The 25342-nt window shown below is 43.4% G+C and overlaps 1 protein-coding gene across 6 annotated transcripts in view; it reads right to left on the bottom strand.

Annotated features, from left to right (window-relative positions):
• Positions 1 to 1660: 1660 nt before the first annotated feature.
• LOC143028370 (maspardin-like) overlaps positions 1661 to 25342 on the bottom strand; it is a 67462-nt gene continuing 43780 nt past the window's right edge. For 5 of the 6 annotated variants that reach the window (XM_076190350.1, XM_076190346.1, XM_076190348.1 and 2 more), the window contains 6 exons: positions 25067 to 25162; positions 24805 to 24935; positions 23196 to 23304; positions 21873 to 21956; positions 21553 to 21717; positions 1661 to 2235 (listed from right to left, as the gene is read on the bottom strand). In XM_076190350.1, the coding sequence (XP_076046465.1) occupies positions 2167 to 2235; positions 21553 to 21717; positions 21873 to 21956; positions 23196 to 23304; positions 24805 to 24935; positions 25067 to 25162 (654 nt within the window). In that variant the 3' untranslated portion in view covers positions 1661 to 2166. Of the gene's footprint in view, positions 2236 to 20819; positions 20952 to 21552; positions 21718 to 21872; positions 21957 to 23195; positions 23305 to 24804; positions 24936 to 25066; positions 25163 to 25342 lie in introns of all 6 variants that reach the window. The other variant, XR_012966725.1, reaches the window with a different exon arrangement.

Consider the following 25342-nt stretch of genomic DNA (forward strand, 5'->3'; position numbering starts at 1 on the left):
GGGTAACCCAGCTTTGGTTGTTGGACCCTGCAGTAGAGGTGCTTTGTCTTGGTGCATTGCTTCTGACCCAGGCAGTGGGCAGGGGACAGGACTGACCCTCCATCCACAAGGAGCTAAAATAAAATGGAAATGGATAACAGATGGGAGTGGGATGGGTGGAGTAATGCATGCCTTAGCTGGCTACCTCCCTTAAAAGGGGGCAATAGTTTATTATTACATAGATATACAAGATAGTGATATGGGTATAGGGTGGGTGTATATTTTGACTCAGTCACCCCACTTATGAGGGGAGGCCTCTTAGTATATGTATATATGTATGTATGAATGTAAATAAAAAAGAAAGCTTGCCAATAACTATTTATCTTTTCCCCGTTATCAGACTATGACCAACTGAACTCCCTTGATGTGGTACTCATTATGCCTGTTAGTGTAATGTTAATTCAACTGCAAGTAATTAAGGGATGTGGTGGTTCCCAACCTCTTTGCTAACAGATGGTTATCTAATAATATTTCTTAATGTCCTGGAGGTCATTCTAACATAGCACAATCATCTGACATCCACTATTACAACTTTACGACTAGTTTTTGGTTTGTGGACACTTGGAAGCTTTTGTGGGTCCCTAAAGATCCCATAACACTAGGCTGAGAACCACTACATTAGAGGATTACAGTTAACACTTGTTATATCATACCATATTTAGAACCCTAAGATGAACAAGCACCTTTAATATTATCTGATCATTAATTCTGCATTCTGGTCATGACTACTACAAGTCAAAGAATGGAACATAGGAGCACCCTGTTTATTGGGAATGAGGTGGGGTGGATTCTTGTTCCAAAATTATCATGAATTTGAAAAAGGACCGTTTTGTTAGCTGGTCTTCACTGTTTACCTGACATAGATGCATAAATACTTGGAACAGCTTAGGTGATATAGCTCAAGCTCAATCAATACATGAATTCAAATTAAATATGATAAGTGGAAATCAAGGATACAGAGTAAACTGGAACTATACATGAATTTGAGGCTAGTTATGATAAGTTGAAGAGTAGCAAACAAGACCCAATGAGCATTGCTCCTTTGCTGTATATCACAATTGGGTACATACAATTAGGTAAATACCATCTCTTGGTAACAGTAACTCTGACCACAACTATTATAATCTGTATCACTAAAACTCTGCTTTTGGATATATATATTTCATACTCTAACCCACCTTTCTATGGACTTCCTATGGTTTTAGCACTTTATAATCATAAATCAGAAACCACTTTTCATACAGCCCAGCTGCTTTGATGGATGTCAATTGATATTTGTTTTACAGCTAAGAATCCATCCAGCATTGGCATGCTTTGTTCAGTCTCAGTAAAGTTCAACTGATATTTTTTTGCAAATGCATATAAATTTTATTATGAAATAGGTAATCATTTAAGTGCATGAGAGTTAAAAAAAAATTATTATTCTAATAAATTTTCTATCTTTTGAGTGCCCTGGGGTCACAGAATACCATAATTGCTGAGCTGGGTTGTTTCACCTAAGGTGGACTTTGTGTATTTGTTTTTTTCCTCAGTGCCACCTCCATATAACAGCAATAAAATCTAATGTGTAATTTTCCACAAAGAAGACTAATACTCGAGTGTAAATAAAATAAAAAAACAATTTTGCATTTCTTTCTATAATTACCATTCAAGACATAAAACAGGCTGAGATGGATATATAAATGTGCAAAAATAGCCAAGCTGCAACTTGAACAGGCACTTGTTTTTTTTTTGTATTCTAAATATACAAGACTGAAAAAGAAAATACAGAACAATCTTGTCTTTCCATATGCAAGTTTTCTTGCACTGACCCACAAATATTTCCTCCTAATAAAATGGTTCCCTGCAAAAGCATGTACCTATATGAGTATGCTGTCACAGTTTCAGAAGATGCTAGAAGGGCGAACTACATATTCAGTACAACATCCAAGTCAAGACAGTTTGACACCATGCTGATCAATCCCAAGCTAAACAAACAAACAACTGCACCACACAATAATTCACCTTGTAATTTTCTTTACATCAAATAGCTACAATTTGTTAAAAGTTAACTTATAACAGCATGAGCAAAACTGGTCACTTCAGAGTTTGGGTTAGTTTACATTTCAAACTGTTCTTTTCACATGACTAAGTATCACCTGATTTCAAACTTTCCATTGCACTGTATGGCATCCCTTCAAATTCCCGAAGATGTATCTGAAATGTAAAAAGATAATATGACTCTGTGCATGCTCCTCTCAACCCAACATCTTGTTTTGCAAGTTGTGGTACTGAAGATTATGTAGAACACATACTAAATAAGGACCTTACATTATCTTTAAATTGGCTCAGCATACCATTACAAGAAAAGTAGATCATCTATTTAAACACTATATGGAATTATTTTTTCATATACAGGTTCTCTGAGTGCTTGCTGGAGTGATTTTTTTAATAATGAAAGAATTGCAACATGAATTTAACAGCGGAAGAATATCTTAAGTAACACCAAGAGCAACAAAAAACTAAAACAGCAGTATACTACTCAAAATTTTTTAACAATCTACCACCTGTGCTATACAATATATCCACATAAAAGCACATACACCCTCAGATCACAAAACAAACCCTTCAAGACAAACCACCTAACTCAATACTCCCCCACCCCCACAAGCCTCAGAAACAAACTCCCACACCAGGTAAGAAACACACTGGCATGCTTGGGTTTTGGACACCATCCAGCATTGCAACAGTACCAACACAGAATAGGTCTAGCTACAGATTCAAACTGCCCCAGGTGCAACAATCAAACAGAGGACATAGAGCACAGAATTGGGGAAGAAAAAATAAAAAAAGCAAACTCAGAAAAAGATCTTTGGAAAGGACATGAAACCAGATAAGCATATAAATAAACTATTTGGAGAAACCTACAACTTATTGAGGTCAATCAAAGTGGCATTTGCTTATATGGATGAAGAAATGATAAGGAAAATACAAACTACACTAATAAGACCAAAACTTGAGTATGCAGCATCACTTTAGACACCCAGTACCAAAAAGAATATTAAGAAACTAGAAAGATTACAAAGAGCGACAACCAAACTAGCACCGACTCTCGCCGAACTAACATATGAGCAAAGACTGTCCAAATTGAATCTACCAACTCTGGAACAAAGAAGAGAAAGAGGAGATTTGCTGACTATCTACAGAATGATGAAAGGAATGGAAGTTTTAGACAGGAACGACTTGTTAGTATGGGACAACGGTAAAACGAGAGGACATGGAAAAAACTGAAAAAGGATAAAAAAAAAACTTGAAAAGGAACAGTTTCTCACACAGAGCGATAAATACATGGAATAAATTAGACAACAAAACAGTATGTGCAAACACTATACAAGATTTTAAGATAAAACTTGATGCGGAGAGATACAAAGACGGGTCACCACGAGCATAGCTCCCCTCCTGTATATTACAGTGCCCTACATGGTTACATGAAAGTGACAGGACCCTTAACAGAACACACCTATCCACATTGCATCTCACAAGCACCACCAATGGAAAAAAAAAAAAAAAAATCCCCTTACAAGGGAGGTAGCAAAAAAAAAAAAAAAAAAAAAAGGCATAAAAACCACTCCCACCCATCCTCCACTCCCATCCACCCCCCTCCCTCCCTCTTGGACAATGGATCATCCCTGTATTTCGTCCACTGCCCTGGGTCAGAAGCAGTGTTGCAAGACACAGCCCATCCACAGCAGCAGCAGCAGACGCAGAAGAAGAAGAAGAAGACGACAACCAGTAGCACACTACTCAAATTCCAAATACCTACCAAAACCAGCCACCCAGACCACATAAAACATCCACACAGAGGCATGTTCATGCCCAGATAGCTGGGCAGACCCTTCAAGAAGGACTAACTGACTCAATACTCCAACAGCAACCCCCTAGATATAGGTTTTTGATTTTATGAGTTTTTGGCCAACGGCCAGGCACTGGGACCATCCCTAGATATAGGTCCCACAGAAAAGCCCCTCACACACCGCACAAGAACCACACTTGCATGCCTGTGCTCAGGTCACCATCCATCAATGAGACAGTACCATCACAGAATATAGTCAAGCTGTCCCAGATGCAACTACAACACAAGGGACACAGAGTGCCTAGTACTACAGTTCCCCACATTGACTTCCCAGACAGCAATACAACATCTCTTCTCTTAGTGACTTATGATCCTGCCCAGTGGTTGTTGCCAGTTTCCTGGAGGCCACAGGTCTTCTGCAAGGGAGACCAGGGGCACCAGACTGATTGACTGATTGTTCCACTAATAATCCCTAGACAACAACACAATATATCTTCCCTCAGTGACTTGTGAACCTGACCAAAGGCCATTGCCAGTTACCTGAAAACCATAAATCTTCTACAATAGATACCAGAGGCAAAAGATTGATCCACTGATACTTGTACATTAAATACCTTTGAAAAAAAAAATATATATATATATATATATATATATATATATATATATATATATATGTATAGATACATTATATATATATATATATATATATATATATATATATATATATATATATATAAATATATATATATATATATACTCGTATATATGTTGAACTTCACTTATGACAAGATACCAGACCAGTGCAAGAGTAGTGCATTTTCAAAGCCAATAAAGATTAGAATATATAAATATATATATATATATATATATATATATATATATATATATATATATATATATATATATATATATATATATATACTCATACATACATATACCAAGGGCTTTTTCCCATTACAAGGGAGGTACCCAAAGTCAAAGGCACCCATTTCATCCCCATATACTCCATTCCCATTCACCACCCCTTCCTCCCTCTTTTCTTGGCTCCCACTGGATAACAGGTCATCCCTGCATCTTGCCCAATGCCCTGGGTCAGACGCACTCAGACACAATGCGGCAAAACACAGCAAGGCTGCTTCATTTAATTGGTGACCCCCACCTCTCCATCCCCCATGCAGAAAAAGAGAACATACATACACATACCAATGGCTATTTCCCCCTTACAAGGGAGGTAGCCAAAAAACAAAGGCATAAAATCTACTCCCACCCATTCCATCCCCACATACTCCATTTCCATTCACCCTCATCCCTCTCTTTTTTCTTGGCTCCTCCTGGATGACAGGTCATCCCTGCATCTCATCCATTGCCCTGGGTCAGAAGCAGTGTACCATGACACAGCACATCCACAGCAAGGTCACTTCATTTAATCAGCAACCCCCCCTCCCCGTCCACTCATGCAGAAAAACAGAAGATGGGGAGCAATGCCTTCAGGCTGCATCAAAATATCATTCATCCTTCCCAATCCCTACCAACTCCCTTCCATATATCACAGTATCATCCATATACAAGCATTCTCCATTCACCCCTTTCTTCTGTCTTCTCCATTCCTTCCTCAACAGACATTCCCCTCTTTCCCAATGCCCCTTTTACCCCTTTCATATATCACAGTATCATCCATATACAAGCATTCTCCACTCACCCCTTTCTTCTGTCTTCTCCATTCCTTCCTCAACAGACATTCCTCTTTCCCAATGCCCCTTTTACCCCATCCATTCATCTCATCCTTGGTCGCTCCTTCATGTTCACTCCCTTCACCTCTGCTTTCCATACCTCTTTCACTAATCTTTCTTCACTTATTCTTTCCATGTGTCCAAACCATCCCAATACTTTTTCATCAACCCTATCTCCCAACTCCCTTTCCACCCCAGCTCTCCTCCTCACCTCTTTGTTTCTCAGTCTATTCAGCCTAGTAACCCCTACCATATGTCTCTGGCATTTCACCTCAAACAGACACCGAAGTGTACGGAAGTGCTGTGTTGTGAGCATCTGCCTAGCGGTTTCACGGCTGGCAACATATGAAACCTTGTTATTGTGCAAGATGGCTACTCATAGTGACCGGTAAATGTGTATCTCCAGTTCAAGTTTTTTTTGTATATTTTCTGGCAAAAATGGAAAAGGATAGTGATAATGAAGAAAGAACAATGAAAAGAGGATTGGAAGGGAGTACAGTTGAGAGTCCAAGAGGTGTGATACCCAAGCGCCTCTATACGTTGGATACTCCAAGGAAAAATCCAAGGTGGGAAGGTAATGTTAATGTATTTTTTAGTTTTCAAAGAAATTCAAGTGAAATAGGAAGAAATCTTGATATAGACAGAGAAAGCAGGTACAATAGTGCACTAAGAAATCGGGAATTAAGCGAATTGATGGAAGAAATTATAGACTTGAAATTTGATTACTGAGCTGTGCACAAAGAACTGATTATACTACGAAAAAGCAATGAACAAACCATAAAAGAACTGAATGACCTAAAAAGTGAAATAGATAGTCTAAAGAGAGAAAATGAAAAATTGAAAAATGAGGATAAAAATAAAAATGACGAACTAAAAAAGGAAGTTAAAGAACAGTTGAAAGTAGTGACTGGTAAAGTAGCAGAATCAATCAAAGAAACAGACCTAATTGAAATAAAAAATCAGTGGAAGAAAGAAAAGGAAAATCAAGAAATATAATTTAGAAAAATATTAAAAGAGCAGATGGAAGAAAATACAAAAGAAACAGTTATAAAAGTAATAAAAGAAAAGGAAAACCTGGTGAGAGACACAGTTGACAAAGGAAAGTGCATTGTGGTCCATGGCATACAAGAAAAACATGATATGTATAGATACCAAAAAGAAAAGGAGGAGAAGGAACTAGTCAAAGAAATTCTGAAAGAAATACAGGATGAAGATCAAGATCTAGTTAATGAAACCGATGAAATTCACATCATACATACATATACCAAGGCTTTTTCCCCCTTACAAGGGAGGTAGCCAAAAAGGAAAAGGCATAAAATCATTCCCACCCATTCCATCCCTGAATACACTCCACACCCCTCCACCCTCCCTCTTATCTTAGCACCACCTGGATGACGGGTCATCCCTGCACCTTGTCCACTGCCCTAGGTCAGAAGCAGTGTCGCAAGACACAGCACATCCACAGCAAGGCCGCTTCATTAAATCGGCGACCCCCCCTCTCCGTCCCCCCATGCATAAAAGGAGAAGACGGGGAGAAATCCCTTCAGGCTGCGTCAAAGTTTGCTCACACATACTACCTCACCCCCCATCCCCCCGTCCATTCCACTTCATGCATCACAACATCATCCATATACAACCATTCTCCATTCACCCCTGTCTTCTGTCCTCTCCCGTCCTTCCTCAACAGACATTCCCCTCTTCCCCAAAGCCCCCTTCACCCCATCCATCCACCTCATCCTAGGACGTCCCCTCATGTTCACTCCCTCCACATCTGCCTTCCACACCTCTTTTACTAGTCTTTCTTCACTCATTCTTTCCATGTGTCCAAACCAACCTAATACTCTTTCATCAACCCTATTTCCCAACTCCCTTTCCACCCCCTTTCTTCTCCTCACCTCATTTCTCACTCTATCTAGCCTAGTAAGTTATTATGATTAAAATTGCCAACAAAAACATACATACATACATACATACATATACCAAGGCTTTTTCCCCCTTACAAGGGGGGTAGCCAAAAAGAAAAAGGCATAAAATCATTCCCACCCATTCCATCCCTGAATACACTCCACACCCCTCCACCCTCCCTCTCATCTTAGCACCTCCTGAATGACGGGTCATCCCTGCACCTTGTATGTACCACCAAAAACCCATGCATGGTCAGATAGTGAACATTCCAAATTACTGGAAGAAACAATAAAGGTGCTAAATGAGTTACTGAAAGAAGGTGGAAACATAGTAATCATGGGGGATTTTAACGCAAAAGACATAATTTGGGAAGAAATGACAGTTAAAGGGGGGAGATGAACTCTGGAGCAACATGCTACTAGATATGACCATTGAATATACTCTAACACAATGGGTTAAGGAAAATACTAGAAATAGGAACAATGAGGAACCATCAAAACTAGACTTAATATTAACTTCTGAACCAGACATCGTAAACAGAATGGAGTATAAAACACCAATCGGAAAGAGTGACCATATATTAATAGAGTTTGAATTAAAAGAACAAAACAATATAGACAGAAATGATAAACATAGAGAAGGAAGATTTATGTACAACAAAACGGACTTTGTAAAGCTAAGGAAATTCTTCCAAAACGCAAATTGGGATAGGTTCTCAAAAGAGGAAACAAACATGGAAGACAAATGGAACATATTTAAAGAAAATTATAAAGAGGGAGTCAACAAATATGTACCAAAAAAGAAACAAAAAGAGATTTATATAAAATGTTGGTTTAACAAAAGATGTAGTGAGGCTAAAGCCAGGAGAGATAAAGCATGGAAAAAATGGAAGAAAGATAGAAAAACATCCAAATGGCAAACATATAAAAAATTTAGAAACGAATATGTAAACATACGCAGGAAAGAAAAAAAAAGAATATGAAAGGGATATTATAGACAAATGTAAGGATCAACCGAAACTCTTTTACAGATATGTAAATGACAAACTAAAAGACAAGCATGATATAGTTAAATTGCGTGGAGATGAAGAGTACACAGACGACACAGAGATGGCAGAAGTTATGATCAGACATTTCAGGTCTGTCTTTACAATTGAGAGCTCTCAACCCTGGGAGGATGAACAATTGGAAAGTTCACTCATGATGAAGAAAATAAAAATAACACAAAGGGAAATAAGAGACCAAATAAAAAGCCAAGATGTCACAAAGTCGCATGGACCAGATACATACATACATATACCAAGGCTTTTTCCCCCTTACCAGGGGGGTAGCCAAAAAGAAAAAGGCATAAAATCATTCCCACCCATTCCATCCCTGAATACACTCCACATCCCTCCACCCTCCCTCTTATCTTAGCACCTCCTGAATGACGGTCATCCCTGCACCTTGTCCACTGCCCTGGGTCAGAAGCAGTGTCGCAAGACACAGCAGATCCACAGCTAGGCCGCTTCATTAAATCGGTGACCCCCCCTCTCCGTCCCCCCATTGCATAAAATGAGAGGACGGGGAGAAATCCCTTCGGGCTGCGTCAAATTTTGCTCACACATACTACCTCACCCCCCATCCACCCACCCATTCCACCTCATGCAATCACAACATCATCCATATACAACCAATCTCCATTCACCCGTCTTCTGTCCTCTCCCGTCCTTCCTCAACAGACATTCCCCTCTTCCCCAAAGCCCCCTTCACCCCATCCATCCACCTCATCCTAGGACGTCCCCTCATGTTCACTCCCTCCACATCTGCCTTCCACACCTCTTTTACTAGTCTTTCTTCACTCATTCTTTCCATGTGTCCAAACCATCCTAATATTCTTTCATCAACCCTATCTCCCAGCTCCTTTTCCACCCCTATTCTCCTTCGCACCTCCTCATTTCTCACTCTATCTAGCCTAGTAACCCCCATCATACTTCTCAGACACCTCATCTCAAACACATTCAAACTCCTTCTCTCTTCTTCTCTCATGTTCCATGTTTCTGCCCCATACAGTGCTGTTGGCACAATCACTCCTTCATACAGTCTCCTCTTAGCATCCATTCCCAAATGTCTATTCCTCATTACACTCTTTAATCCACCAAGGCATTTACTCGCTTCTCTCAATCTACATTCTACCTCCACTTTCACTCCACCTTTCCCTGCCACATTTGCACCCAAGTATCTAAAACTATCCACTTCCTCCAGTCGCTCTCCCTTAATGCTCACTTCCAGTCTACTGCCACTTTCACCCCTTGTACATCTCATCACCTTACTTTTACCCACATTTATCTTTAGCTTTCTTCTATCACATACTCTCCCAAACTCTGCCACCAACTTCCTCAATCCCTCCTCCGATCCTGCCACAAGCGCAGTGTCGTCAGCAAACAACAGCTGGATCACCTCCCACTTTTCTCCATTTTCTTTAACCATCTCCAATCCCTTGCCCACTACCCTTGCATTTACCTCTCGCACCACCCCATCCATGTATAAGTTGAACAGCCAGGGCGACATAACGCATCCTTGATGAAGTCCCACCTTTACCTCAAACCACTCACTCTCTCCATTTCCAATCCTGACACAAGCTCTACTACTCTCATAAAAACTCTTGACAGCTCCGAGAAGCTTTCCTCCTATCCCGTATATCTGCATAACCTCCCACAGTGCCTTCCTGTCTACCCTATCATAAGCCTTTTCCAGATCCATAAAAGCCAAAAAAACATCCTTCCCCTTTCCTATAGCTTTCTCACATATCTGTCTTACCACAAAGATCTGATCTACACAACCTCTACCTGTCCTAAATCCACACTGTTCCTCACCAATTACTCCTTCTGTTCCTCTCCTAATCCTCTCAATCAAGATCCTCCCATAAGCCTTCCCAACTACACTCAACAAGCTAATCCCTCTGAAACTACTACATTCACACTTGTCCCCTTTTCCCTTGTAAAGAGGAACTATACAGGCACTCCTCCAGTCCTCCGGCACTCTACCCTCTCTCCAACAAACATTAAATAACCTCACCAACCAGTCCACCATCACTGTACCTCCCTTTTTCAGACATTCTGCATGGCATCCATCCAGACCAGGTGCCTTACCTGCTTTCATTATCTTAACAACTGCCTTCACCTCATCCTTTCTTATTTCTCCTCCATTCTCCTCATTCATCACTCTCATTTTCTTCCCACTTCCCACTGCAGCAATCTTTCCTTCCCTATCCTCCTTCACATTTAGCAACTCCCTAAAATATTCTGCCCATCTTCCCCTTACTGCATTCTCTTCCATTATCATCTCTCCATCTGCACCTTTTACCTTTTCTTCTCTACTTGATTCGCCTCCTCTTCCTCTCTTAATTTCTTTCCAAAACATCTTTTTATTACTTTCAAAATTTTCTGTCAAACTCTTACCCCATTTCACATCTGCTCTCCTCTTTGCAACCTTTACCTTTTGCTTTACTTCTCTTTTCTTTTCTTTGTACCTCGCATATGACTCCCTCGTCCTATTTTGTAACCAATCTGTGAAAGCTCGCTTCTTCTCTTCTACAACCTTCTTTGTTTCCTCATCCCACCATTCACTACCCTTTCTTCTATTTCCCCCTGTCCTTCTTGTTCCACACACCATCCTTGCACACTTTATGACTCCCTCCTTGAACCATCCCCATTCCTCCTCCACACCCAGCTCTACTCTACCCTTTACTCCCTCCCACTCCTTCAGCTTCTTTCCGTACTCCTTCTCCTTTTCCTTCTCATTCAAAGAGTTCACTCTAAGAACCTCCCTACCTTTTGTCCCTTTCCTCTTCCTCCATCTATCCTCCACTTTCAACTTACCTTCCACCAAAAAATGATCTGATATTCCCCCACCATCTCCCCTTAGCACATGTACATCCTTAACTCTTCCTATCATAATTATATAATCCTATTTACCACTACATAATCCATTAGCGCTCTAATGGACCAGATGAAATTGCAAATTGGATATTGAAAGAGTGTATAGATGAACTGACAGATAAAATACACAAGATAATAGACTTCTCATTAAAAGAGGGAAAGGTACCACAAGACTGGAAAGATATATAGTACCAATACACAAAAGAGGAAACAGGGAAGATCCTACAAACTTTAGACCATTGTCCCTTACAAGCACAATAGCAAAAATATGTGAAAAGATCATCAGGAGCAGATGGACCAAACATTTGGAAGAAAACAAAATAATAAATCCCAAACAATTTGGTTTTAGAAGTGGAAGATCGTGCACCACAAATCTAATCTGCTTTTACTCAAAACTAATTGAAATAATACAAGAAAAAGATGGATGGGCAGACTGTGCCTTCCTGGATTTACAGAAAGCTTTTGACAAGGTACCACACAAAAAATTAATAAGCAAAATTGAAAAAATAGGAGGAATTCAAGGCAAATTGTTGGAATGGATGAAGGACTTCTTAACTGGGAGAAAAATGAGAGTGGTACTTAGAGACAAAAATTCAAAATGGAAGATGTAAAAAGTGGCATTCCACAAGGCTCTGTTTTGGCTCCCTTAATGTTTGACATATACATAAATGATATGGACGAAGGCGTAAATTGTTACATGAATTTATTTGCTGATGATGCTAAATTACTCAAGAGAGTGAAGACAGAAGAAGACTGCAGATCGCTACAAGATGACCTGCATAAAGTATGGGAATGGAGCCTGAAATATGAGATGAATTTCGATATCAAGAAATGTAGCATAATGGAATTTGGAAAAGGCTAAAATAGAGTTTTGGGAAAATATACAATGGGAAACAAAGTAGTAAAGAAAGTAAACTCAGAGAGGGACCAAGGAGTAATCCTCTCAAGTGACTTGACACCTGACAAACATGTAAACAAGTTATTCGGAGAGACCTACAATTTATTAAGATCAATGAAAGTGGCCTTCAACTACATGGATGAGGAGATGGTTAAGAAATTACTTGTTACATTGATAAGACCGAAATTAGAACATGCTATATCAATGTGGGCACCTAGCACAAAGAAAAACAAAGAAATTAGAAAGAATCCAAAGAGTGGCAACAAAGATGGCACCCACACTATCAAGTTTGACATATGAACAAAGATTGGGATGGAAGTTCTCGATAGAGATGACCTATTAAAATGGGACAAGAGAGAAACAAGAGGACACGCAAAGAAATTAAAGAAAGACAGTTACAGAAGAGACCTGAAAAATGTAATTTTTGCAGGAAAATTAATTTTTCCCTGATACAAACCTGAGGTACTCCTTACAATAGGATATCTTCGCGTAGCGCGAATATTTCTACTGCGAAATTAAAATCCTCACTCTGTGGGTCTGGGCAACGCTTATCCTCAGTAAGGAGCCCCATTGGGGCAGGGGGGGGGGGGGGCTTGCCCTCCACCACAAGTCTCGCACACTATAACCATTCTCTGAGCCAGGTATGAATTAAGCACAAGGTTTGTCAGGCAAGGAGAAGGAACTGTTTAGAGGGGTGGTTGAGGAGGGCCATTAAAGGTAAGGAGTACCTCAGGTTTGTATCAGGGAAAAATTAATTTTCCTGCGAAAATTACATTTGTTCCGAAGAATACAAACTCTTCGGTACTCCTTACAATAGGAGACTCGGACTTAGGAGGGAAGGAAGTTGTTATCTAGCCTGGGAAACCGCTGTAAGGAAAATCTAGTGTGCTAAGACTATGTTGACCAGACCCCTATACATTCCCCTCACTTTGAAGTGCACCCCTTTCTGTTCCCTGGGGTGGAGACAGACAGGTTATAATCACTTTTGTACCACTGAAGGGCTTGAATTGATTCCCTTGGAATGCTTGAGAGCCCACGGGTAAGGTAAGGGAATGTAAGAGTATGAGAAGGACTTTGGAAAGTTATCCCCGCAGTTGCCGAGCCAGAACCTGGATGAGTTGTCAGGGTCGGCTGTGTGCTCTTGAGGAGGGGTATATCATTTTCAGGACTTCTTGGGCAGCCACTATGGGGCCCAAAGATAAGTTCCCTAAAGATTCCCACATAACTTCTTTGAGGTAAAAGGAAGTGAACGTATTCTGGCTCTTCCATATACCTGCTTGAAGAACCTGGTTGACTGACAGATTCTTTCTGATGACTAGGGAGGTCCCTACTGCCCTCAGGTCATGGACAATCTGTGTGGTTCATGTCGCAGGCTCTGCGGATGACTTCCATTGTCCAGTAAGAAATGGAATTCTTAGTGATGGGCTACCTTTAGTAGAGATGAACAACCTCTTTAATTCTGGTCGAAGATGTTCGGTTCTCTTGAGGTAGGTCCGGATGGCTCGTACCGGGCATAGAACTGTTTCAGTCTATTCTCCCCCTGCAAATTCGTCTAAGGACGGAACACTAAAGGACCAGAATGTAGGGTCGGATTTGGCAGGATTTTGGTTTTTGGCAATGAATTGAGGCATGAAAGTGAAGGAGACCTCTTTCCATCCTTGGAATGGGCGACTCTATAAGAGATGGCATGTAACTCCCCTACTCTCTTGGAAGATGCCAGGGCTAGCAGAAAAAACTGTCCTCTAGGTGAGGTCCTTCAGATGTGCCTCTCGGAGAGGTTCGTAAGGGGGACCCCACAGAGAGTTCAGGACTAATGCCACATCCCGCGGAGGAGAACTGATTTCCCTGGGGGGGGCATGATCTTTGAAGTGCCTGAAGAGCATGGAAATTTCCGGTGAAAGGGCTAGGACCATGCCCTTCAGAGAAAACACCTGATTTAGAGCTGCCCTAGAGCCTTGTACTGCCGAGAGGGAGATCTTCTTGGACTTCCTGAGGAAGTGGAAGGAGGCGATCTCAGGAATGGTGGCTCGATCTGGGACTAACTTCCTGGAGTGGCACCAATTTGCAAAGGCATTGCATTTCCCTTGATAAAGGTTAGCTGAGGAAGAGCGAATAGGAGTGGACATGTCCTCTGCCACTTCTCTGGGAAAACCCTTCTTTAGGAGGATCCGGACCATAGTCTGAATGCGTGAAGATTGAGTGCTGAAGGGTTTTTGTGCCAAGGCCCGTTGATGGGTGGAAACAGAAGATCTGGTCTTCCCTGAAGGGCCAGAGGCTCTTCTACTGCTAGCTCGAGGGCGTCTGGAAACCATGGGGCTTCGGGCCACCAAGGAGCGATCAAAGTCATCCGAAGGTAGGATGCGTGTCTTGCTCTCAGGAGTACCTTCTGGAGCAAGGGAAATGGTGGGAAAGCGTAGGAGTCCAGGTTGTCCCAACTTTGCAGAAGAGCGTCTTCTCCTGCTGCCAGAGGATCCGAGAAAGGGCTGAAATATATTGGGAGTCGGAGATTCCATCTCATTGCAAAAAGGTCCACTAGAGGGGAGCCCCATTTGCTGAGGATGAAGTTCGCTACCTCTCGATAGAGGGACCATTCTGTGTTGATTATCTGATTCTTCCTGCCGAGGTGGTCCGCCCAGACATTCCTCTTCCCCGGGATGTAACGGGCTTTGAGTGACACCTGGAGATTCTTGGCTAGGTTGAGGATGTCCATCATCAGAAGGCATAGTTCCTGGGAGACTGTGCCCCCCTTGCTCGTTCAGGTAGGCTACTACCGAGGAATTGTCCGACATTATGCCCACTACTTTCCTGAGACTTGATCCTTGAAGTGACGGAGAGCCAGGAGTACTGCTTTCAACTCAAGCCAATTGATATGGGCTGTCCGCTCGACTGTGGACCAGGAACCGCTGATGTGATCGTCGTTGAGGTGGGCTCCCCAGCCCTCCTTGGAGGCATCGGAGAACAGGAGGACTTCGGGGGGAGATGGGCCGAGGGGCATCCCCATGAGAAGGTTGCATGGGCCTTCCACCAGAGAAGAGAATCCTTGACTTCTTCGGTGAGGGAGATGTGTTGTAGGGGTTCTCCCTCTTGCGGGGCCCACTGAGACTTGAGGAGCCACTGTAGCGGTCGCATTCTTTGTCTACTCCTGGGGATTAATTTCTCTATGGAGGCCATATGGCCCAGGAGGATTTGGCATTGTGTCGCCGTCAGGAACCTGGTCGATAGTACCTGTGCAACTAGAGAAGCGAGATTCTGGATCCCCTTTTCTACTGGGAAGGACTCCATTAGGGAGGAGTCCAGGACCATACCCAGGTACGTGACTCTCTGTCTTGGTAAGAAATCTGACTTTTCCAGGTTGACTACTGTGCCCAATTTCAGGACAAAGGTTAGGACCATTCTCAGGTGTTCTTGGCATAGCTGGGCGGAATGTGCAAGGATCAGCCAGTTATCCAAGTAACGGAGTAGTTGAATTCCCCTGGAGTGGGACCACGCTGAAACGAGGTTGAACACACTGGAGAAGACTTGGGGTGCTGTGGAAAGTCCGAAGCAGAGGCAGGGGAAGTGGAAGGTGTTGCCCCTGTGGATGATTCTGAGGAATTTCCTGGAGGAGGGATGCACTGGTATGTGGAAATAGGCATCTTGGAGGTCCAGCAAGACCATGAAGTCCCCTTCCCTGATAGACGCCCTTACGGACTCTGGGGTGTCCATTCGGAACTTCGTCAGGGAAAGGAACTTGTTGAGTGGAGACAAATAGATGACTGGTCTCCACACCCCTGTTGTCTTTTCTACTAGGAATAGCCTTGAGTAGAACCCTGGGTCTGGAGTCGAGACTTCCTCTAAAGCTCCTTTCTGGAGCAGAACGGAGGATTCCCCCGCTAGGGCCCGCCCGCGAGCCGAGTCCGGGTGGAAGCTGCTGACTTGGATGGGATAGGGGGAGAGGTTTGGCACAGTGGGAAAGGGAAGACAATAGCCTGTCTAAATGACTTAGTAGGTCCAGTCTTCCGCCCCGGCCTCTTCCCATGTTCTCCAGTAGAGGGAGAGGCAACCCCCTATCTTGTGCAGAGGGGCTGGCGAATTCCTAGGATTCTTGTGGGGGAGTCCGGAGCCTCTATAATGTTTGCGTCTAGGATCTCTAGTCGTAAAGGGACGGGGCTTTCCTGTCTGCCTTTTCGACTTGGAGTGGAGGGGTAGGGAATCAGCATGCGGGTTAGAAGGGGGGGCCCTCTTCAATGGAGCATAAATTTCTCTGAGGAGGGGATCACTGGGGTCTCCTAGGACAGTGTCTCTCCTGCGGGACTCAATGTTGGCCCAAGACGTTAAGAGGCAGGCTCCTTGATGCTTCAGAGCTCTGCTCGAGCTTTCCCATAGAGCCTGGAGGTTGCATTCCCCTTGGGGTTGTAGCCCGGGTAAAAACTCCCTTACTGAAGCCAAGACTCGTTCCAGCCAGGAGTGCACCGCGAGAGAGAGAGCCAGGCCCTGAACGAGGTCCCTGGATTCTCTGCCGGAAAGGATGACGTTTCTTCTGAGCAGTGAATCCACGTCCGCTTTGACAAGCTCTGGTAACCGAGCCGGGATCAAGGCTGCTTAAGGTTTGTCCCTGATGGGAAGTAGAAGCGTTTTTGCCGTTCCACTGGAACAGAGCGCCAACGCGGTTTTTCGGTTGCCCGCTTTGTGAGTGCATCGGAGGCCTGGTTCATGGCTCGTACCTCTGTGTACTCCATGGGAGTTGGTTTTGTTGTTTGAGAATTGCCCGTCCTGAAGATTTCAGACTCGAACGTGACTTCCACTTCTTGTGGAAGGCTCAGTTGATTAGCTCTCCAAACTTTAGAGAGGATCTCTGAGCAGGAGGGTGTAACAACCATCGGGGATTCCGACTGGGAATCCTGCGAAGTTTGGTAACTTGCCCTCTCATCCCCGGCGCTGTGGACGTCGTCGCCGTCGTGGCTGGCGCCTGTCCACCCGCGACTAACGCGCGCGTGGGTACACCTCGGGCCTCCTGCCCCCCGGGCATAGAAAGGGTTCTGTGAATGACCCGGCTCGTCTTACGATTGGAGGAAGGAGGACTGCGAGACTCCCGAGAAGGAGAGGCCGAAGCGCTCGTCGGCTCCAAAATCGGGTATTTTGTCCGTGGGGGGGGGGTGAGCTGCCGGGCCGCGTCGCGGGGGGGGCCGCCTGCGGACGCATCCGGGAAAAAGCTCGTGCTCGGGGGATAGTTCGCGGGGGCCAGAGGCGTATGCCCGTCGAAGCTAACCGCCTTGGGTGATGGAATAGGAGGTAATTGGCTTGAGACTGACTCGAGATAGCCGGTGTACAACCTTTCCGTCTACTACGTTTTGGAGGAGGGGGACCGGGCCGCGTCGCGGGGGGGGGGGGGGGGCCCGCCTGCGGACGCATCCGGGAAAAAGCTCGTACTCGGGGGATAGTTCGCGGGGGCCAGAGGCGCATGCCCGTCGAAGCTAACCGCCTTGGGTGATGGAATAGGAGGTAATTGGCTTGAGACTGACTCGAGATAGCCGTTGTACAACCTTTCCGTCTACTACGTTTTGGAGGAGGGGGAGAACTGCCCTTGTCCTCCGCCAGCGCAGCATGCCTTCTCTTTGTTTCGGGTGAGCGGGGAAGGGATCTTCCCTGCGCGCGTACCTCGTTCTTTGCCTGCACTTTCTTGTGAGCATGAAAATACGCAGACCACTGCTTATCGTCCCAATGAGCAAGCGACCTCATCCGGGAAAAATCTCGGACAGGAACGGTAGCTAGAGGTGGCCTGAGGCGCATGTCCGTCTATGCTAACCGTCCTGGTTAAAGGAATAAAGGACAACTTGGCTTCCTGTCTACTACGCCGTGGAGGAGGGAGAGAATTGCTCGTCTCCTCTGAAGCCGTAGTCTGCCTTCTCTTGTTTTTGGGGGGTGAAGAGGGAAGCCACTTTCTATGCTCGCGCACCTCCTCCCCTGCATGCGCCTTCCCGTGAACATGAAAGTACACGGAACACTGACTATCATCTCACTGAATGCACGTCTCACACGGGGATGAAGGCGAACACTCAAGAGCTATACACTGGAAACACCAAATGTGAGGACCCACCTGGGCTGGCGGTAAAGGGGGTGAGATAAAGGCATCTCCCTTCGGCGAAGGCACCAAACCTCTCCTGAACCACAACAATACTGGAACCAGAGTCCATACTTACAGTGAAGGGCAGGATACCCGGTGGCAGTTAAGGGAACAATACTTAAGAAATTCCAGGACACAGGACAGCGTAGGGAAAACCCCGATGAAATTGAAGGACGACGAACTCCTCTGCGTCCTGGGAGTGAGCTGGCGACAATCGAAGCGGGTTGCTCGATTCTCGGCCCATACGTAAACAGAGAATCGGCGAGTAATTAACGGTTCGCTGCCGCGCCAACAATGGAGTTTGACTGAGAATCGGCCCACCAAGGGGGAAACCGTAAACTAAACATGTATAGTAGAGAGATGTTAACGCGGTCACTACTGCGAAGAGAATGGTTATAGTGTGCGAGACTTGTGGTGGAGGGCAAGGGCCCCCCCCTTGCCCCAATGGGGCCCCTTACTGAGGATAAGCGTTGCCCAGACCCACAGAGTGAGGATTTTAATTTCGCAGTAGAAATATTCGCGCTACGCGAAGATATCCTATTGTAAGGAGTACCGAAGAGTTTGTATTCTTCGGAACAAAGAACAGTTTCCTGCACAGAGTGATCGATGTCTGGAATGGGCTGAACAGTGAAACAGTGAATGCCAGAACTATACACGAGTTCAAAACTAAACTGGACGTGGAGAGATACGAAAACGGATCACAATGAGCATAGCTCCCATCCCATACAATACAACTAGGTAAATACATCTAAATGCTTCCTCTCTTATATTCCATGTTTCTGCCCCATACAGTGCTGCCAGCACAATCACCCCTTCAAACAATCTCCTCTTAGTATCCATTCCCAAATGTCTATTTCTCATTACACTTTTTAATCCCCCAAGGCATTTACTTGTTTCTCTCAGACTACAATCTACCTCCACCTCCACTCCTCCCTTTCCCACCACATTTGCCCCCAAGTATCTAAAGCTATCCACTTCCTCCAGTCTCTCTCCCTTAACTTTTTCAATAAGAGTCAAATTCTTGCATGCAGCATTGGATGCATGAGGTACAATGATTGATGCATCACAATACTCACTTTATAAAATATAGTCACTGCTATATTACTCACTACTGCGAAGAGAATGGTTATAGTGTGCGAGACTTGTGGTGGAGGGCAAGGGCCCCCCCCTTGCCCCAATGGGGCCCCTTACTGAGGATAAGCGTTGCCCAGACCCACAGAGTGAGGATTTTAATTTCGCAGTAGAAATATTCGCGCTACGCGAAGATATCCTATTGTAAGGAGTACCGAAGAGTTTGTATTCTTCGGAACAAAGAACAGTTTCCTGCACAGAGTGATCGATGTCTGGAATGGGCTGAACAGTGAAACAGTGAATGCCAGAACTATACACGAGTTCAAAACTAAACTGGACGTGGAGAGATACGAAAACGGATCACAATGAGCATAGCTCCCATCCCATACAATACAACTAGGTAAATACATCTAAATGCTTCCTCTCTTATATTCCATGTTTCTGCCCCATACAGTGCTGCCAGCACAATCACCCCTTCAAACAATCTCCTCTTAGTATCCATTCCCAAATGTCTATTTCTCATTACACTTTTTAATCCCCCAAGGCATTTACTTGTTTCTCTCAGACTACAATCTACCTCCACCTCCACTCCTCCCTTTCCCACCACATTTGCCCCCAAGTATCTAAAGCTATCCACTTCCTCCAGTCTCTCTCCCTTAACTTTTTCAATATGAGTCAAATTCTTGCATGCAGCATCTGATGCCTGAGGTACAATGATTGATGCATCACAATACTCACTTTATAAAATATAGTCACTGCTATATTACTCATTCTCTTTCTCTGAGTAATAATAAACACAGAAAACATGATCAAGCTGGTTCACAGAATTTAGGGTCACTCAGCGTCATCGTTTACCCACTCTCACCACATGATGCCAACATATGGAAAAGGATAATACTCACTTCCAATTTGCAGCTATCCTCCCATGTACATCTCACCACCTTACTTTTACCCACATTTATCTTCAACTTCCTTCTTTCACACACCTTCCCAAACTCTGTCACCAACTTCCTTAATCCCTTCTCTGATCCTGCTACAAGCACAGTGTCATCAGCAAACAACAACTGGCTTATCTCCCATTTTTCTCCATTTTCTTTAACCATCTCCAATCTCTGGCCCATTATACATACATAATTTAATGTTATACTGTACTATTAGTCTCTTAGGTTTATTCAACTGTTTCCTCATGTTTGCTGATTGAAAACCTGCAGCCACACATTAATTGACAATGGTCTTCAGTCCCTCCCATAGATCTCTATCACAAGAAACCTTGGACTAATGTCTGCACTATATTAGAGTAAGACAGATTCTATGTTACTGACTGAAGGTGTGGAAGTTCAGTAGTTGTTGGTTGTCAGCTCTCCTTGTATTCAAAGGTGGATGAAATACAAAGTTGATAGAGAGAAATCTTAGTCCCAATCCAAAGACCATGCACCAGCCCTTCATGGTTGCACCTTCGAATGGAAATGAGGAAGATGACATGGCTGCCATGTAATAATTTGATCTGGTTTAACATCATGAACTCCCCCCTATCAGGAGGCTAGGATGGTGCCACTTTATAGAGGACTTTGTAGCATGGAATTGAATCAACCATGGCCTTGGTCCAACTCACTCGTGGCAGGGTTCAAAATGCCATCATTGCAACCTCTATCACAAGTAGCAACACTAACCCACTCAGCCAGTGAGCATCCTGTAATAAGATAGTGGAGGTAAAGCAACTTTGGCTCTCAAGTCAAAGACATGAGATGTGCATCCATGATCAGTTGAAAATGTCTGGCAGGGCTTTTACAGCAAAACAGTCTAGATATTTCAGGTGGTAGTTTAGACTGGGATAGAGAGAATTGTGGAGTGAAGATCTGGAACAAATACAGGTGAAAACATGAGCAGGACCACCAAAAGTACCCATTGTTGGTCCTGTACAAAATATAAACCACTGACTCAATGCTGGGGTAACTGCTATATTTATATAAATCACTAGAGAAATATACTAAAATTTACTATGACACCAATTTGCCACATACATTCCCAAAGCAAATATCTCTAGCAGTGACTTACCTGTACATATATATTAACTTCATCAGCTCTAGAAAGGAAGGGGAAGTTGCCACCCTTCTTAAGATGGGCCAGACGGGCCTCCGGATAACATTTGTACATATCTTCCTTGACTGATTGTGATAAGGCAGATTCATCAAACACATCCAGTATAGTAACCTTGACATTCTGTAGAATTCAGTTCTATGAAACAATACTCTAATAGTGAAGAAAATACACAAAATATCCAAATTTCTCATCTATACAGAATATAAGTTGCCAATTACTTGTGTCAGTAGCTTGACACAAGGTCTAAAGAAAAATATTAAGAATGTTCCACGTACCTGAACTCGCTGAGGCTCTACATAAGACTGTGAACAATTGAGTGTAAGTCTGGCTGACAATTCACTCTGACTCATACTTTCCAACTGGAAAAGAAATGCAAACATTTTTAACTAGGAACACATACATATATACCAATGAGCCTTTTCCCCTTATAAGGGGCCAAGTCAAAGCAAACACCCACAAAATACCCATAACCCACCCACCCAAAACTTTTCATTGTCCCTACCATCTTAGCACCTTGTAGATGAAGTATCATTCCTGTCCATTTTTACACTGCTCAGGTCAAAGGGAAAGCAAAGATACAACCATTCCAAAGTAAGACCTGACAATCAGAGTTGGTTCAACCCCATACCATCCATGTAATGAAGCAGTGTTGGGTGGAGGTAAACCAGATTAGATTTTCAGTCCCCGTTGTTGTGTCTTGTTGCAATGTTTTTGACTCAAGCAGTGGGAAGGTAGAAAGTAGATCTACAAGGAGCTAAGATAAAAAGGAAAGCAAATGGGGGTTTTATAAGCATGGAATAGGTGAAGGGTGGGTGCATGCTACAGGTAGCCACCTCCTTTATAAGGGGAAAGAGGCCTTTTTTTATACATATGTGTGGGGAGAGCAAGGATGGAAAGGGAGTTGAGAGATAGAGTTGATGAAAGAGTATTGGGATGGTTTGGACATGTGGAAAGAATGAGTGAAAAGAGATTAATAAAAGAGGTGTGGAAGGCAGAGGTGGAAGGAGTGAACATGAGAGGGCAACCTAGGATGAGATAGATGGATGGGGTAAAAGGGGTTTTGAAAAAAAAAGAAGGGAATATCTGTTGAGGAAGGACAGGTGAAAATAGAAGATAGGGGTGAAAGGAGAATGGTTGTGTATGGACGATGCTGTGATGCATGAGGGGGAGTGGGTGGGGGATGTGGGGTGAGGAAGTATGTATGTGAAATAAATTGATGCAGCCCGAAGGGATTTCTCCCTGTCTTCTCCTTTTCTGCATGAGGGGACAGAGAGGGGGGGTCGCCAAATTAATGAAGCAGCCTTGCTGTGGATGTGCTGTCTTGCGATACTGCTTCTGACCCAGAGCAGTGGGCAAGACACAGGGAGGACCCATCATCCAAGAGGTGCCAAGATAAGAGGGAGGGAAGAGGGTGGATGGGAATGGATTATGTTGGGGACGGAATGGATGGGAGTGGTTTTTATGCCTTTGTTTTTTGGCTACCTCCCTTGTGTAAGGGGGAAAAAGCCTTTGGTATATGTATGCATGTAATTCAATCATGACATGTCTACAGTCTAAATTTATAAAAGATGTTTATTTTCAAAGCAATACATCCTTACCCTTTCAACCATGAAATCTATAGAATCTGCAATATCAGCATCCATCATTTTCCGAGGAAATCGACTGATGATCATCTTTTTTAAAAGCGTTGAAGGAAGCATCCAAAATCTGAAAGAAACTGAATATTAATGTACTAATCATTTGTGAATTCTGCCATTTTCATCTATGAAATGAATACTTTTCTAATACTACATACATGTACCAAAGATTTTTCCCCCTTACAAGGGGGGTAGCCAAAAACAAAGGCATAGAAACCACTCCCACCCATTCCATCCCCTACATACTCTACTCCCCTCTGCCCTCTTCCCTCCCTCTTATCTTGGCACCTCCTAGATGATGGGTCATCCCTGCATCTTGTCCACTGCCCTGGGTCAGAAGCAGTGTCGCAAGACACAGCACATCCACAGCAAGGGCGCTTCATTAAATCGGCGACCCCCCTCTCTGTCCTCCTCATGCAGAAAAGGAGAAGAAAGGCAAAAATCCTTTCAGGCTGTGTCAATTTATTTCTCATACATACTCCCTCAGACCCCATCCCCTACCCACTCCCCCTCATGCATCACAGTATCATTCATATACAAGCATTCTCCATTCTTCTGTCCACTCCTGTCCTTCCTCAACTGATATTCCCCTCTTTCCCAATGCCCCTTTTATCCCATCCATCCATCTCATCCTAGGTCAACCCCTCATGTTCACTCTTTCCACACCTCTTTTACTAGTCTTTCTTCACTCATTCTTTCCATGTGTCCAAACCATCCCAATACTCTTTCATCAACCCTATCTCCCAACTCCCTTTCCACCCCCACTCTCCTCATCATTTCTCAATTTATCCAGCCTAGTAACCTCTATCATACTTCTCAGGCACCTCATCTCAAACACATTCAAACTCCTCTCTTCCTCTCTTATGTTCCATGTGTCTGCCCTATACAGTGCTGTTGGCACAATCACTCCTTCATACAATCTCCTCTTAGCATCCATTCCCAAATGTCTATTTCTCATTACACTTTTTAATCCCCCAAGGCATTTACTCACTTTTCTCAATCTACATTCTACCTTCACCTCCACCCCTCCCTTTCACGCCACATTTGCACCCAAGTATCTAAAAATATCCACTTCCTTCTAGTCTGCTGCCACTCCCTCCCCTTGTACATCTAATCACCTTACTTTTACCCACATTTATCTTCAACTTCCTTCTTTTGCACATCTTCCCAATCTCTGTTACTAACTTCCTTAATCCCTCCTCTGATCCTGCCACAAGCAGTGTCGTCAGCAAACAACAACTGGCTTATCTCCCACTTTTCTCCATTTTCTTTAATCATCTCCAATCCCTGACCCACTACCCTTGCATTTACCTCTCACACCACCCCCCTCCATGTATAAATTGAACAGCCAGGGCAATATAACACATCCCTGGCAAAGTCCCACCTTTACCTCAAACAACTCTCTCTCTCCATTTCTAATTCAAACACAAGCTCCAATACTCTCATAAAAACTCTTGACTGCTCTTAACAGCTTTCCTCCTATCCCATATATCTGCAATACTTCCCACAGTGCCTTCCTGTCTACCCTGTCATAAGCCTTTTCTAATACTAAAAAGAAAAAAAATCTTACAGTGGAGCTGTGTCGGTGAAGTTGAAGATTTTTGTATCAGTGAAAGTGTTACAAAGAATCATGGATGCGACACGAGGACATTGGGATGTCAGTTCTGCAAACTTTTGCGCAAGAAATCCACCAAGTGATGCCTGCAAAAATATTCGCATCATAAATCATTATAATTGTTGTGCTGCTTCTTTATTAAAAAGGATATCAAGAATGGTAACATCTACTTAACAATAATAAATTAACCACAAAATAGTGAATACATTTTACCTACCCCAAAAATATGAACATGATCTATTTCCATTCGGTCCAGAAGACGTCGAAAACTTTCACACCATTTGCCTACACTCCAAAATGTTGGGTAGTCAACCTGATAGTGTTATCAATATGTTAGAATGTATATCAGATCATCTATCACCTATAAGAGAATCTACATTAAATTATGGTTCATGATAACTAAAGAAATACAACATTCAGTCAAATTTTGATAGTTTGGGGGTCTGGGACTTTCAAAATAAGGACTCTGCCAAATCAATTGCTATAATTTTTT

Source organism: Oratosquilla oratoria, chromosome 9 (genome assembly GCF_046742065.1).
Source record: "Oratosquilla oratoria isolate Oo_2021 chromosome 9, ASM4674206v1, whole genome shotgun sequence".
In the NCBI taxonomy this organism is placed as follows: Eukaryota; Metazoa; Arthropoda; class Malacostraca; order Stomatopoda; family Squillidae; genus Oratosquilla; species Oratosquilla oratoria.